At 33.1% G+C, this 16,867-nt stretch overlaps 1 protein-coding gene across 1 annotated transcript in view; it reads right to left on the bottom strand.

Moving 5' to 3' along the window:
• The window catches only part of COG6 (component of oligomeric golgi complex 6), a 137,051-nt gene that overhangs the window by 48,010 nt on the left and 72,174 nt on the right, over positions 1-16,867 (bottom strand). Inside the window, exons 9-13 of the mRNA XM_027856931.1 lie at positions 12,627-12,755; positions 12,455-12,546; positions 10,181-10,245; positions 4,336-4,427; positions 1,105-1,222 (exon numbers count right to left, since the gene is read on the bottom strand). Of these exons, the coding sequence (XP_027712732.1) occupies positions 1,105-1,222; positions 4,336-4,427; positions 10,181-10,245; positions 12,455-12,546; positions 12,627-12,755 (496 nt within the window). The remainder of the gene's footprint in view (positions 1-1,104; positions 1,223-4,335; positions 4,428-10,180; positions 10,246-12,454; positions 12,547-12,626; positions 12,756-16,867) is intronic.

Genomic DNA, 16,867 nt, shown 5'->3' with positions numbered 1-16,867 from the left:
CATAGGAGGTGCTACATAAATATTTATTCCTTCCTTCTCCCCCAGCCCTCGAAGAGCTTCTACTTCTCCCCTCCTCCTCCTCATCTCACATCATCCAGATTCCTTTTACCACTATCTCTGCCATTACCCTATCTTACATGAAGAAGTAGCCATCTCTACAGTGACCCCATTCCATCCCATCTTCTCTAGCAGATTTCCTCCTTTATCATCCCCACTCTTACATTACGATTTCCCCCTCTATCATCCTCACTCTGGCATTATGATTTCAATCTCTCTCTGTTTAGTGGCTGCTTCCCTACTGCCTACAAACAAGTCCATGTCTCCCTTGTGCACAAAAAACCCTCACTTGATCTATCTACACCTACTAACTAATGTTGTGTATCTCTCCTCCCTTTTGTAGATAAATTTCTTGAGAAGTCTATCTATTACTGGCGTCCCAACTTCCTTTTCTCTTACTCACTTAACTCTACACTTTGGCTTCCTGACATTATCATTCAATTGAAGTTGCCTTTTCTAAACTTACCAGTGATCCTTTAACTGACAAATCTAATAGCCTTTTCCGGATCCTCATTCTTTTTGGTCTCTTGGTAGCCTCTGACAATTTGATCACCTTCTTCTCCTTGATACTCTCTTGTATCTAGGTTTTCATCACACTGTTCTCTCCCGGTTCTCCTCTTACTTTTCTGACCTCTACTTCTTAGTATGCTTTGCTACATCTACATCCTACTAACCCTGGCTGTCCCCCAGGACTCTGCCTTGGGCCCTCTTTTCTTCCCCCTCTGTACCATTTCACTTGGTGATCTTATCACCTCCCATGAATTAAACTGTTTACTCTATGTTAATGATTCTGAGATCTACTTATCCAGCACTAACATCTCTTTCGAGCTCTAGTATGATATCTCGAACTGCCTATTGGACATCTCAAATTGGGTGTCTTATAAGATTCCATTCCATCCAGGATATGGATAGATCATGAAAAAATTTTCTCTACTCCTAAAAATAATTCAAATAAGACAAGTTAGGTATTACATAAACAACACATTTAAATCAATATTTCAATAAACAACATATTCACACATTTAAATCGATATTTTAAAGACATACCTTATCCATTAGTTTACTTGCATGAAGACTCAAGCTATTGAAGAATATTTTCTTGCTTAGCAAATGCATTTCTTCAATGGTGGTCAACAATGTGGTTGCACTATTTCCTACAATACCACTGAAAAGAAGAGTACTTATTTTCACAAATCAGAGATGGACAACATTCAGATATCAGAGTATCTGATGCAATGCTTTAAAAAAATTTCTCACAACACTCTGGGACTTCAGAGTGAAAAATCAAGGAAAGATATTTTTTATTATCTGAAGATGACTAAAAGGATGGTGATCACTTTCCTTAATCATCTTATCAAGAAAGGCCTTAAATATTATGTACTATCCTTTATGAGAAAAAATATTGTGTATATCCTTTAACTGCTCCAAGTCCTTAATCTATCAAAAAGAAAGACAATAGACACAATGGAACTGGAACTTTGTCAAAGATGTGGAAAAAAACAAAACAAAACACAACACTAGTAGGCATCCAAACTTCTCATATTTTTTGGATATAGTACAACCTGCAAAGCCCAGAGAATAAACGGCTCCAGGTTTATTTAAAAAGCAAAGCTGTAAAAACTGATGACTTTTTCCTTTTTAGTTATATGATGAATAAATGCACTCAATAAATGTTGATGAGATGCTGTGATTTCAATATTTTAGAGTATTACAGAGTGGACTAACTATGCACCAATAACAAAACCCCGAATTTTTGCCACTTAACCACAATACCTTAAAACTGGAGACAATTCATGATTATTTGGTTTAAGGAACATAGAACTATTTAATGATAGGAAAGGCTATGTTCTGCACACCACACTACTATAGGCATATTCAGCAATTACTTTTTTTCTATATATAATTACTTTTAAAACAAACCAACTTTTTATCTTTAAGGAGAAATACTTTGTAGTTAACATTTGAAAGCTAAAACAACTTCTTTGCTTAACAACATCTAATTATTTAACAAATTACAATTACCTGTTCTACCATAGTAACATCATATCTATATAAAACATTTCTCAATTCTTTACCACAAGTTAGATGGGTTGAAATTTAGATTAAGCCTAAAACATATCTTGATTTTTTTTTTAAACCTACATAAACCAGAACACCAATGCACACCAGAACCTCAAATTTGCTATTATGAGAGTCTGTTTCAGCATTCAAGGGAGCTACTAGTAGTACTACATAGAATAATTTGTTACAACCTATTCTCCACTACCTATTTTGAATCTATTCAAAATCCAATGGCTAATTATTGTCTTTGGAATAAAAACGAAAATCTTTTGTCGTGAATTCAAGGAAATCGATAATCTGTCATTACCCACTTTTTCAGCTTTATTTCACTCTCCAAACACTTCATTCTCTAGCCATTGGATTACTTTCCACCCCCCAAACATGCCTTGTGTTTTTCCTACTCCTTGACTCATTCAAACTGTTTATTATGTCTGAAATGTCCTCTTTTTCCCCAACCTGTTAGATTACTATTCATCAATATAGAAAAAGATCTCGTTGGTGCTACATATTGACTTAGAAAGGGGAAGGTAGGTGGTTTAGTGGATAGAGTGCTGGGCCTAGAGTCAGGAAGACTCATTTCTGTGAGTTCAAATCTGGTCTCAGACACTTAATAGCTATGTGACCCTAGGCAAGTCTTACCCTGTTTGCCTCAATTTCCTCATATGTAAAATGAACTAAAGAAAGAAATGGCAAACAATTCCAGTTATCTTTGCCAAGAAAACCCCAAACAGGGTCAGGAAAAGTTGGACATGACTGAAAAATGACTTAACAACAACAACAAAACTTAGAAAACTACAAATTAACATTATCTGTGTTGTATTTTTATTTATTTTGTTAAACATTTTCTAATTACATTTTAATCTGATTCTAGCAGACCTCTTTTGTAAAGCATAACTCAAATGTCTCCCCCACCATGAAGGCTATCCTGATTCTGGCATCAGTAGCAATATTCCCCCTAAGAATCTTTTGCAATGACCAGCAAACATATAGTATAATGCTATATATTGCAATTATCTATATATGTGTGTATATATATATAGAGATAGATATGTATATACATATCTATATCATCTATATGTGTATATATTATGTTATTATCTATATATGTATATAATATTCTAATTAGATTTTAAGTTCTATGAGGCTAAATACAATGTTCATTTACATTTTGTTTCCTTCTTGGAATCCATGAGCACAAGTTCTACACACAGAAGATAGTCAATAAATGTTGAACAAATGACTGAATGATGAGGTGTACAAGGAAATTCTAGGGTAAACTACTTAGAGATATCTGTGATACAACAATAAATTTAAGTTTGGGAGTTAAACATTATAGCAGAATTGTACAAATTCATTTTTAAAGTATTTAACTTTAAATTTTTCTTTTAAAAAATCATAATTCTATTCCATATGGAATTCTATATTTCCAAATGGAAAAACAAAACGTTGCGTAAGCATGCATGTTATTTCTACCTCCCACGAGAAAGCAGATATTTTAGCTCCTTTTCTTAATGAAAAATATAATTCTAAATAAGCCATTTCACTTTACATCACAAGTTGCTTTAGCAAATGCTATAAAAGTTTTTAAATTGTTAATGTAAAGAGCCAGGATAGCCTTAGGTGTTAATAGTGTAATATGATACTGGAAAGGGATTTAGCTAAATATTTTAGAAAAGGTGCTATCCAAGGTAAATATGTATGAATTACATTATAAGGTAGCCCATTATATAACACACATACATAAAGAGTTTTTGCAAAACATTATATAAATCTCATTTGCTATTATTACATGGTTGATTTCACCTATTTTGAAAATATAAATTTACACAGAACTTAAATTTGATGTAAAGTTGGAATTTAATCCAAGTTACGAGTGATCCAATTACATTAAAGAAGTGGTACAAGGGATATTGTTAAGAAAATGAATGATTGGAAAAGGAAGTGTTTTGGTCATGGTCAGGCAGTGCAAGTGAAAAATTACAAATGTACAGCCATTAAGGTCCACTGGTATCCTCAATGTGTAAAAGAAGTAACAGAGAGGCCACCACAATGCTGGGTGGATCCTTTATGAAGGATCTACAGGAGAACTTGCTGGTCAAGAATTACACAGGGTGACAAAGGCATGGATATATGGGATCTGTTCTGATGGAAGAAATGTCCATGTTGATGACAATCTCAGGTCTATATCAACAGTTAAGAAGTAGTGATTTTACTTACCTAATTGTATGGTGATAGAATTTGAGAAGGTTAGAAATTTTATATAATAAAACTGCCCCAGGCTCAGCAACTATTACTTGTTCAATTCGCACCTGTCGAAACATTAAAAGGACAGAAAGCTGTACATTTTCTAAAAATACAACTTTATATCTTTAATAATTTATATTATAAAATGACATTGAGAAAAGTGAACATAATATTTTAAAGTTGTAGAAACAGAATGGAAACTTGAAATAGTTTGGAGGATACTAAGGTATGGAGTAGGGGAAAAAAAACAGGTGTACTACACAATAATGATTCTATTCTCTACAGAGTTTGGTGTGAGACTGTTGTTGCTGGAAATGGCAATACAATGAGATCATTTTATGGATTAGCACCAGAACATACTGGATTTCAATTCAACAGTGAATAGCAAAAGCAGCTGCTAAATCCCTAAACTACAACAGATGATCACTGGCAATGCATTACAGTGACTCCAAATATCTGGAAATTATGAAAATATTTTTGTCCTGCAATTATTACACCTGATTTTTTCCTTCTTCCTGTTAATAATGACTAACCAGTGATAAGGGAAATGGATGTTCCTGAAATTAGCATCAACATATTTCCCCAATAACTGTAGGATTATTGATATAAATTAAGACAGCTCAAAATTTACCTCTACATCAAGAAACTGTCTCTGATCTTCCCTAGGACTCTATTCCACAATGTTTTTTTCCTTATTTTCTATTTGTTCAAACTTTATGAGTAAAATCTATACCAAATAAATTTATGCTTGTTTTATGTGCTGTTTTTATGTCATTATTGTGTAGTTGTTTCCTTATGTTGTGCACTGTTTTCCTAACGGTTACAAATTGTAGGGTATTCAAATACATACATATACGTATATATGTGTATATACATATACCCACATATCCATATGCGTGTATATATGTATATATATCACATACTAGAGTTCTAAGCATAAAATAAATATTCAGTAAATGCTAATGGACGTTGAAGTCCCTATAATATTACGTAACTACCACAGTATGTGTCATTATTTAAACAAAAAGAGACTGATCAAAATTAAATTTCATATATATATATTTATGATCTTATAAAGAGAGGCAGCTCAAAAATCTTTGTTATATAATTGATACTAGCTCACATTAATGAGGTCATAGGGTTGATACACTAGTTACTGGCAGTATGTAATAACAGCACAAGTAAGCATCATAGAAAAGCTGGGGGTGATAGGATACATTTTAATTTTAAAATCATACTTTCCACAGATGGATACCTTTTAAACCCAGACTAATTTCTCTTAGATGCTGGGGCTGCGTCTGTACTAATGTTCATGGCTGATTTATAGTGTCTGAAACATTTTAGAGCAGTGACATTTTAAAGTTTGGTATAACTGTTATATTCAAGTTCGCAATCAGAATTATGTTAATGTTCACAAGTACAATTTGGCCTAGCAAGTTTATAGTAAGAATTTGACTAGGTGATATCCAGAATTCTCAAGATTTCAAAACAGTTCTAAACTGGGAAGTAGTGCCCCACAACTCCCCCCAAATCCCACTCTTCCTGCCAAGTTTTTGATGGCAAAGACAAGCACCCAACAACAACAAATACAGCTATAATAATTAAAGATTAAACCCAATGTGCTATGGTGCTATGGCTGCCTCAAAGGAATTTATAGGATTTAGACCTAGAAGTGAGCTTGATGATTACCTAGTTATACCCCTGCTCTTTTTTCCTCCTAAGAGATGAGGAATCAGAAACTCAAAATAGTAAAAAGTGACTTGTTCAAGGTTACAGAAACAATAACTGATAGATCTGGGATTCAAACTAGGACTTCTGGATTCAGATCAACTGCAAAAGTTAGAGCTCACCACAATCTAAGGCTACTTAGTTTGTCATATGGAAGGAGGGTCTGGGGTGATAGCTGTAAAAATCCAACCTTTCATGCAAAAGAGAGAACAAAAAGGAAAAGTGAAAAAAACGGCAGAAAGAACAATGGAGATTAGAAACATTGAGGGTCACCAGGGACAATAATCAATGGAGATAAGACAGAAGCTTTCAGTGGAGATAAGAAACGGTGATCAGCAGATAAAAGAAGCAGTGATAGGATGAGCTACAGATCCTTCAACAAAGAAACAATACAAAAAAGGGGGGGGCTATTCTTGGGAGACAAGTCATCTTCATGTTAATATTCTTAGTGATAGACTTAAGGATTCTTAGTGATAGAATTGTATAAACAATTATAAATTATAAACAAGTTAGAAGGGGACTTAGAAATGTTTTGCTGTTTGTTTTGTACTTGCTCTTCCTATTACCCACTGGAAAAAAAAGTCTTCCTCTGTTAAGTATCAAAAATGAGATGTTTTTTCTTGATCCTATTCTAACATGGCTTCTCAAGATAATTCCCTTCATTTCCAACATTTTGACTTCCTGTTTTTGTCTTGTTTTTCATTTGATGTGTATTCTAGATTTTAATTTTTAAAAAATTTTAATTGAGGTATTTTGTTTTTACATCAAAGTCATTTCAGGATTTCCCACTCTCCCCGCTGAACTGCTCTGTAACGCCCCACCTTGTAACAAAGAAAAAGGGGTTAAGCAAAAACATCCAATACAATCATTACATCTAATAAAATATTGTCAATAAATTCAGCCCTAGACAAAGACTACTGCTGTTTTTTTTAACCGTTCAGAATTTAAATTACTTTAAGTGACTTTTTCATTTTTACATAATTGAAGTCTTTGTGTTATACTGTCTTTTGCTTCTGCTTATTCCATATTGCTTCTGTTTATATGTTTCCCTGTTTCTCTATATTCTTTACTTTCATCATTTCTTACTCAAATAGGTTTATGAGCGAATTGATTTGAAAGTTCCCTTCAATGATAGATTGCAACCCATCCATGCCTGTCCCTCTTGTCGTTTCTTTCTACATAGTAATATTCCATGACATTAATATATCAAAGGTTTTACAAACATTCCCCAATCATTACATACGTATTTTGTTTCTAATACTTTGCCCTCCTCAAAAAGTGCCACCATGAAAATTTTGGTATTTAGTGAATAATTCCAAACTTGGAATAATTCCAAATTCTAATTTAGTAAATAATCACAGAAGGTTAGAGTAATTCATAATTCCATCAATAGTACATACGTGTGCCTGTCTTCCCACAGTCTCTCCAATAGTGAGACTTTCTTGTGTTTTGTTACCTCTGCCAATTTGTGAAGTGTGAGGTGAACGCTCAGATTTGTTTTAATATGCATTTCTTTAACTATTAGTGGGGTGGATTATATTTCTATGTGATCATTTATAACATGTAATTCTTCTGAAAACTGTTCACACCTTTTGACTACAGATCAAATGCCTTACTGTTTTCCCATAACATATGCCCCACCCCTTATTAAATCTAGATATAAGAGAATATAAAGAGACTGTAAATCAATCCCTTTGAATTGCTATAGATTAAGATATTTAGGGGAAAGTCCTCGCACTTTGGGAGGATGCCTTGTAAAGAATTCATGGAAGGATGTGTCAAGAATTTGCATAGGATGAGAAGGTACGGGCAGATTACAATCTGCACTGATTGAGAGTATTCTCACATTAATAAAGTGAGAGATCCATTAAAATTATCTAAAAGCCAATCAGTCATGCATCACTGAGTTACAAGTTTAATAAATACATGGAATTTTAAAGTACAAATAATATTATGATAAAGCAGAAAAATCACTATGAATATAAACTATGATAAATGATTAAAGGCTTAGTACTCTAAAAGGAAAAATGAAGGTATGATTTTTATTTCAACTGGTTGACACATTAAACTGACAGTATTAGCTATTCATATATGGTAAAGCAGTATAAAGAGATTCTTAAAATAATGAAGACAACAAAGTCCATGAGCATCATCTAGGAATGAAAGATATAATAATTTTTTGGGTCACTAAATTTATAACAAACAAATTAATTTGAAGTGAACTTCTGCAAACATCTGCTGGGTACTCTCTAGAGGATGTAAGAAATGCCATAATGTCACATGAAAAGATTTAAAGCTTTCTCCTCTGCAAAACCTACTCAAAAAGAGGAACAGGAGGGGAAGCTCCTTTTTCATTTTATAATAGAATGCACTTCTTACCATCTTTGTAACCTTTTAGCACCATATATTAAAATTTCCTGAGGAGACACAGTGATGTCCAACATCTGCATAAGTAGGTATCCAGATTTAGAAGCTCAAAAGGGATAAAGTGGAATGTAAGTACTTAAATATATTTTTAAACTGAAGACTGTGGGGTGCAATTTTTTATTTAAGTAGTATCTGTGACTTTTTAAGTGCTTATCATTAATAAGACTTTTCATTGTTTCCACATTTCTTTATTCAAAGTGGTTAGAAGGATTCACGGTAAGCCTTTAAAATGGAAATCCAAATGAATCAGGGAAGATACTACTTACCAACTCCAGTAACTATAAGTCTTATTTGACAATAAATAGAAAGTGATATTTATTTAATTAAATTCACTAAAGTCAATATAAATGAAGAAACTAGCACTTAGTAAGTACTAGAGAATGAAGAAAATGTTTAAGTTATGAACAACAGAAGGAATTTTTTTTTGGGCTAGGCAATTGGGTTAAGTGACTTGCCCAGGGTCACATACCTAGTAAGTATCATGTGTCTGAGGCTGGATTTGAACTCAGGTCCTCTTGACTCCAGGGCTGCTGTTGCTCCAGGAATTTTTTTAATTATATTTTTCCTATAATCTTTCTATTGCTCATATGACCACTGGAAGGAATACCAGCAAGCAATATTTACTAGGGTCACTAGATACATGAAAATCAAACTATAATGTAATAACTGCATGGTAGTCAAATGATGATAAATTCGATCATTCTTTTATCTCTGCTGCATATAAAATTCAATACCAAGGTGAATAAATTACAGGCATACCAAAGGTACTACATATAAATATTCAGCTATTGAAAAGTATATTAGAAGACTGCATTATCAAAATAGAAAATAGTACTACTGCTACCTCAACATTGTAGGAATAGGCAGAGAATTATGGAAACTAAGTTGTTAAATAATTCTTGCAAAGATTATCACAAACAGCCTCTCGATTTCTAGCTTTCTATATATAAAATGAGAATAAATAACCAAGCACAAAAGTCAAATAATGCAAAGCATCATTAAAATATCAAGAGCCAAGTGAAATTATTTTACAGTTGGCCTGACCATTTTAAACTTAATAAATATGTATAAACATGAACATAATTCATCACTGTTAATGAAAATAGAGTAAAAAAAGGTAAATGGCATAGGTTTATTGGATCATAGGTTTAGAGATGGATTTGACCTTAGAATACGTCTAGCCCAGCCCACTCCCTTTGCACATAAGGAAAACAGAGAGCCAATGAAGTGCCATAACTTGTCTAAGGTAATACAAGTATGAAAAAATGGAGCCAAAGTGCCTAGAAAATCTCTTAAGAATTTATAGATAATATTAGTGACCTCAAAAATAGTTGAATCTCCCCAATCCTCTATATCACTCTGAATATAGAACACGTAGTAATTTATTAGGTTTAACATTTCAAATATTCAAGTTAGGAAAATTTCTCCTTTCCCTTCTAAGGAGGAAATATACATGATTACAAACATTTATTGTTATTGTTTGCTTTATATGTATTCTTATGTAATATAAAGAAATTAATTTTCATAAAATTTCAATTACAGGATCAAAATTAAAACAAACTAAATAATTTGTTTTTTTTTTTAAGTGGACAAATTTATCACTTAACTGAATGTACTGTTCTGGTACAAAAATACATGAATTTTTTTTTTTTTTTTTTTTTACCTTTAGGGGTCTGCAGACTCCTTCAGTGATATGTCCAACTATTTCTTGAATGTTTTCTTCTACACCTATAGTTGAATATACATAAGAGAAGTCATCATTCCTATTTTCTTCTTTACATGAAGGTACTTTATATGTGATCCCAAAAATCCTCTAAAAAGTTCAAATGTGTTTCTCCACTTACCAGAAACACAGACTATCTGACTGATGCCAGTATCAAGCATCTAAAATAATCATATCTCTTATTAAATTCTCATTTGTTTGGACATCTGAATTTGTTTCAAATCTTACATCTGTGTACTCTTCCTAATTTGTATGTCTGTATTATGTAACTGATGGATTCACACATATGAACATTATTTCTTTGTGGGGAAAAAAAGTAAGCATAAGGGTAATTCTGTGAAATGATTTGTGAAGCTTATTAGTTAAAAAGAAGTGTGTAAAGATAAACTTCTCTAAAAATTCCAAAGTTATTTGAATAGGAAATAATTATCAGAGAAGTATATACAACTGAAAAAAGTAACTGAACTGATAACATAAGAGTAAAGGATAACCTATAGACAGGTGCTCCACTGGTACAAGAGACTGAGAGGGAGATCTCCAGTAGGTAGTGGATATTTGAAAGAACAAAGCCAAGATAAAGGCTTGTTGTGATGTGCACATTGATGAGCATAGAGCCATTAAAGTAAAATATGATAAAAGGAGTTTAACAGTTAAAAGACCAAAAATGCTTTCTGCTATAAATAATCAGGATATTCACAGAAATTCTACTATAAAAGGAAAAAAGGCTGCTATACCAAATATATTACTGAGTTAAATCTCAGTCTTAAAGTGTTCAAATCTATGAAGTTAACTGCTATTTTCATATCTGCATCAATTTCTCTTGAGAACCCTATGATGTGTTCTATTTACAGTAGCTGGTTCAGGCAATGTAATCAAGTGACAGGTCAAAATATTTGCTGTCCCCAAAAACATGTTATCTTTGAACTACCCAATAAATCTCTAAATTCTGCAATAGTTATCCTAAGGTAGTTGTAACTAAAAATATCTGAAATTTTACAAAAACTTACAAAATGATATTTTTTTCCAAAGACCAATTTCTAATCCTGAATCCAAAACATTTTTTTAAATTCAAATAGTAAATTTGTAGGGAATTTTAAAACAGTCATCTATACATGAAATAAATTAAAATTAACTAAAAATATTTTTACAGAAAGGAATATATTCTAAATAAGAAAAGATGTATTAGGTAGAGAAACTAAATATAACTGAATAAGTGTAAAATCAAGAGGGTAAATGCATATTTCTGCCCTAGTATAAAAGAATTATTTAGGTTATAAAAATATCAGTTTGAAACAAAACATTAAGTTAATATAGGCATTGCACGACTATTTTAAAAGTTTTCATTTGATAAGGCTAAGAATTATAATCAGGAAAATAAGGAAGACTTTACATGTTCTTAGAACATAAAACTTTTAAGTGTTTCTCTTAGGAAATAAAATTTGCTTCAAACTTCCCTTAAATCAATTACATATCTGCTATTAAAACCAAAGGGCTTATATTTCTAGTGCTAGAACCATCAGTAATTCACTGAAGGCCTTTGGACAGGTTACTTGACCTCAATTCCCTTACATATTACTATTTTCTATTTTCAAACATACAGTGATATACATAAGAAATGATATTTAATAATCAATCCTATATTAAGTACCATATTCATCCATTATTAGAAACTATTAAAAGAGGAGTTCAAAGAAATTGGGGGGATCTGAGCAGAAAAAGTGAAAAGGACAGGTTCTGAAAAGAAGAAAAAGAGTAAAGAAAGCTTAGCAATTTGGAAGATCAATGTTAGCAAAAGTAGAGACATGGGGATGAGCATGCGAATGAGACATTGAAGAAACAAAAAAATTGGAATGGATAATACATAAGGACATGTATGAGATAATGTCATTCTTGTAAAATAAGGCCAGACTATGGAAGGAGTCAAAAGGCATAGAGAGTAAACTGAAATTGATGTGAAAGGCAGTAGGGGGTGGGGAAACATTGTAGGTTTTTGTCCAGGGAACTGACATAAAGCCAAAATTAGAAGGTTAGCCTTCACATGGCCATATGCAGAATAATGTCAAGGATAAAAAAAAAAATGTAGGCAGAGAGATTAGTTAATAAGTTATTTTCATGAGTAATGAAAGTGTAGTTTACTAGGGTGGCTGCAGTGGTAATGAAGAACGTAATACCCACATTTATAGTTAATCAGTGTATCACTATTTGTGACATTACCTTGTATGGTTACCATTTTTAACAATGTCTCAAGGTGTTCCTTTTCAGAAGCAGTAGCTTGATGGAGCCACGCCAACATGTCTCCCACATACCTAAAAAACATGTATAATTAAAGATTCCTCCTACAAAAATGCAGGAAAAAAGTATGCGTTCTGTCTTACTGTCACTATACCTCAAAGGATCATGAGAGTGCATTTCAATAGGTCGAGGAGTTCCTGCTGGGCCACCTCTTGTAAGGGCATCAATAAACCCACGAACAACAGTACTTCTTCGAGCTGTCCCAAATTCATCTAAGGTATACCTAGAAATAGAGAAACATAAAGACTAACATGTAAAAAAGTTTTATTTTACTTTATTATATATTACTTTATGCCACTGTTGATTTACACACGTAAAACCTCCAAAAGTTTCAATATGGTACTCTGTAAAAATCAATAGCATTTTAAAACAACAGAATTTATTTACAAGATCATTATCACACTGAAATTTCAAAGTACATAGACATAATTTTCTTTGTTATGAGAAAAAGGAATGAGATTTGAAAATGGAAGGGTGACAACACTAGAGGAAATAGCAATGAAAGTGATAAACTGTCAGAAATTAAGAATATAGTTTTCTATACATTAATAACTTTCTAACCAGGAACAATCCAGACATATGATATTTTTGTTTTTAGAGGATAAATAGTATTAGCACTCTCAAATGAACAAAATACCATGGCTTATTTTTCTCAATAGCAGAAATTAATTACCTTAAATGTATTATGATTAGGAGGCATTAGAGTCCATATGAAAAGTAGTCATCATGTAAGAAAACAGTAGCTTGGGGTAGATATTTCTTTACGTAACACTATGTTCACATCAACAACCAAAACTTATTCTTTTTTTTTTTTGTAAATTTTAGTGTAAGTCATTTCAAATATATTATAAATTTTCCAATTTAATGAAATATAAATTTTAAAATTTCCTGATGAATGGGTCATTCTATAAGCATTTTGTTTCTACCAGCATACTACATACTTAAGAGATTCAAATTCAATTTAACATTATTTTTAAAAAGCTCATTTTTTTAAAGAACATTGTGCTAGGTTAGGATTGATGGGGGAAAAGTCTAGAGAAGATACAATCTCTCCCCTCAAGGAGTTTACAATTGAGCAGGAAGACAAATATAATGACAGCTAAAGTAAAATAAATTGTCAGAGGTCCAAAATAAAGTCCTAGTGGACTGAAAGTGGAAGTGGAGAGGACACAACCCACAATCTTAGCTTCTTTCTCCTTCACAGCTACCAGTTCCTATTGCCTGAGCCACTGTACTGAGGCGACTGAATTTGTCCAAATTGTTTATGAAAAAGAATGTCTCATCCTCCCTAGCAGACTCTTTTAGCACTCACTGAGCTAATCTGTGTGAGTAGGAGTCTGTGTCCCATCATCTGATCATCACACCTTCCATATTTATAGTGCTCTTCACTTAACCAAACGATGAGGTGAGCCATGAAGCCATCTCACCTCACTCCAATTACTGACTATGCTAAATGTCAAAGGTGGGATTAACACTGACAACCTGTTTGTTCAATTGTGGGATGAATGAGACACTTGTAAGGCATTGAACAGATAACAGAATGGGGTCTACTTTGTGCTAATGCAGAAAGAATATGTAACAAGGATGCAGTGGCATGTAACTTCTATAGAGGTAACCCCTACTCATCTCCATATAGAAAGGTATCTGGTCTGTAGTGCAATATATGGTGACTTTCATGGTATTCACCTGGATGGGGCTTAAGATGAGAACACACAAGGCATTATCAGGTCCCAAAGAAATTATAATAATAACTAGCACTTATATAGCACTTTAAGGTTTGCAACACATTTTACAAACATTATCTAATTTGATCCTCACAACGACCCTGAGATGTAGGTGCTGTTATTACCCTCATTTTATAGAAGAGGAAACTGAGGCAGGGGTCAACTGACTTGCTCAGAGTCACGAAGCTAGTGTCTCAGGTAGCATTTAAACTTGGCTCTTCCTAATGATAAGTTTAACACTCTATTGACTGTTCAACATAGCTAAGAAAAAAGAAAAGCAGATTTACAAGCAACATCATCAAGTTAGAACTGGGCATTTTTCCCCAACCAATCTAAACGCATTTATTAAATGTCTGTAACGTGCTAAATGCTGGGGATACAAAGACCGAAAAAAATGAATAAGGCTTTGCTCTCAAGGGGCTTACATTCTCTTAGAAACACTTCACACATACATAACATGTATATTTTTGTTAAGAAAAATGAGCACTCCATTTTTGAGCTGAGTAAGAAATGAAAGAAAAGAAATATAATAAAGTTGCCAGGAAGAGAGCTGGAGACAGGCAACAGAGGATGCAGTACACACAAAAGAACAGGGCATAAGTAATTTCATTCCACAGGGCCTTCTAAAAGTGGTGAAAAGGGCTCAGGAAAAATAATAAAACATAAGTATCACAATTGTACAGAATTGATATTATTATAATAAGTGTTATAATAAAAATCTTATTGTAACTCAGATGAACTACTGATAAAATCATACTTTAAATAAATCAATAAGCATTTGTTAAACATCTACTGGTAACCAGGCACTGTGCCCTGGGGAAAATGAGACAGCCCCTGCCCTTAAGAAGTTTACAATCTAGAGGAGTTGAGGGGAAAAGGGATAACATGTATACCTAAGTATATACAAGGCACAAACAAAACATTTATAATGTAATCTTGGATAGGATGGCAACTAGCAGTGAGGGAGATCAGGAAAGGGTTCCTACGGAAGGTAGCTCTTTGCCTTAGTCTTGAAGGAATCAAGGACATCTGTCAAGATACACAGATGAGGAGTGAGAACATTTCAGGCATGAGGGAGAGCCAGTGGAAAGACATGAAGATAGGTCACGGTTTTATAAAACCACAAGAATGCCAGTATGATTTGACTTCAGAATACACAGAGGAAAGTAAAATGTGAAAAGACTAAAGAGGTAGTAAAAGCCCAAGGTGTGATGAGTTTAGTATCTGATCCTGGAGGTAAGGTGAAATGATCAGATCTATACTTTTGGTAAATCACTTTGGCCTCCACGTGAAGGATGGATTAGAATGGGGAAAAAGTTGAGGATGGGAGACCAAGTAGGAGGCTATTACAATAGATCAACTAAGAGTTGTTGAAGACCTGATCCAGGAAGGTGGCCATGTGAATACAGAGAAAGGACATATATGAGTAATGTTATGGAGGTAAAGACAAAATTTGGTAACAGACTGGATATACAGAATAAGAGAGCAGGGAGTCAGAGATGACACCAAGAGTGCCCCCAAAAGTAACAAAAAGTTTGGAGGAGAGATGTATTATGGGGGTAAAATATAATTACTGAAGAGTAAAGTCTAATATAACAAAGTTGGTATATGTGGGTGGTAGGTAGTTGTATCCCTCTGTAGCAGTTTTTTTTTTAATTTATTTTTTGAATTATGGAATAAAACTAGCATTTCCATAGCATAGTACAATAAAATAGATTATTGCACATGGAATCATAAATTCACTATGTACAACTTGCTATTCCTTTTAAATATACAACAAAGTTATCATGTACACTTCCTTTTTTCCTCCATTCCCCCCGCCCCCACCTCAGTTTTAAGAGGAATCTACCATAAATATGTTCCAATTTCCATAAATGTTACCTTTGGATTTCTGTTCCCTCAAGTGTTGAAATTTAAGTCTTAATCTGAATAAAAGCTTCCTTATAGCATAACATACTCAAGCAAGTAACTTCTTCTCTGAATTTAGTCTGCATTATCAATTCTCTAATCTGTTAACAGATTCACTAGTATCTATTAAAGATTCAATGAATGAAAACTGAGGAAACTAAGGAGGTAAAATGCTGAGGATAGCATTTCATTCCACAATACTCCTTAAAAAATGTCTAATTTTTTTTACATTTTTTCCAATTAACAAGAATTTATATTATCTATTTTCCATCTACACACTCACTATACAGCCTTCCCCACTCCCCACCCTAGAAAAAAATAAAAATAAAACAATTTAAATAGCAAAGTCAAGCAAAACAAATTCCCATACCCTATATCAGTTATGTCCAAAACCATCCATCTTTTCTTGCATTTTGAGTATGTTACCTCTCCATTAGGAGATGGGTAGCACTTTTCATCATCAGTCCTCTGGAATAATGGCTGATCATTGCATTGATCAGAGTTTTTAAGTCCTTCAAAACTGTCTGTCTGTATACTGTTGTAGTTATAGTATAAATTGTTTTTCTGATTCTTCTCACTTCACTCTGTATGAGTTCATACAAGTCTTCCCAGGTTTGTCTGAATTTTCTCCTTTGCCATTTGTTTTGGCAGAAAAGTATCCCAATACATTTCTCAATTGATGGGTACCTCCTCAGCTTTCAAT

Source organism: Vombatus ursinus, unplaced genomic scaffold (genome assembly GCF_900497805.2).
Source record: "Vombatus ursinus unplaced genomic scaffold, bare-nosed wombat genome assembly UNPS02011700.1, whole genome shotgun sequence".
Classification (NCBI taxonomy): domain Eukaryota; kingdom Metazoa; phylum Chordata; class Mammalia; order Diprotodontia; family Vombatidae; genus Vombatus; species Vombatus ursinus.
The sequence above is the reverse complement of the archived record's forward strand: the minus strand, read 5'-3'. Positions and strand labels throughout refer to the sequence as shown.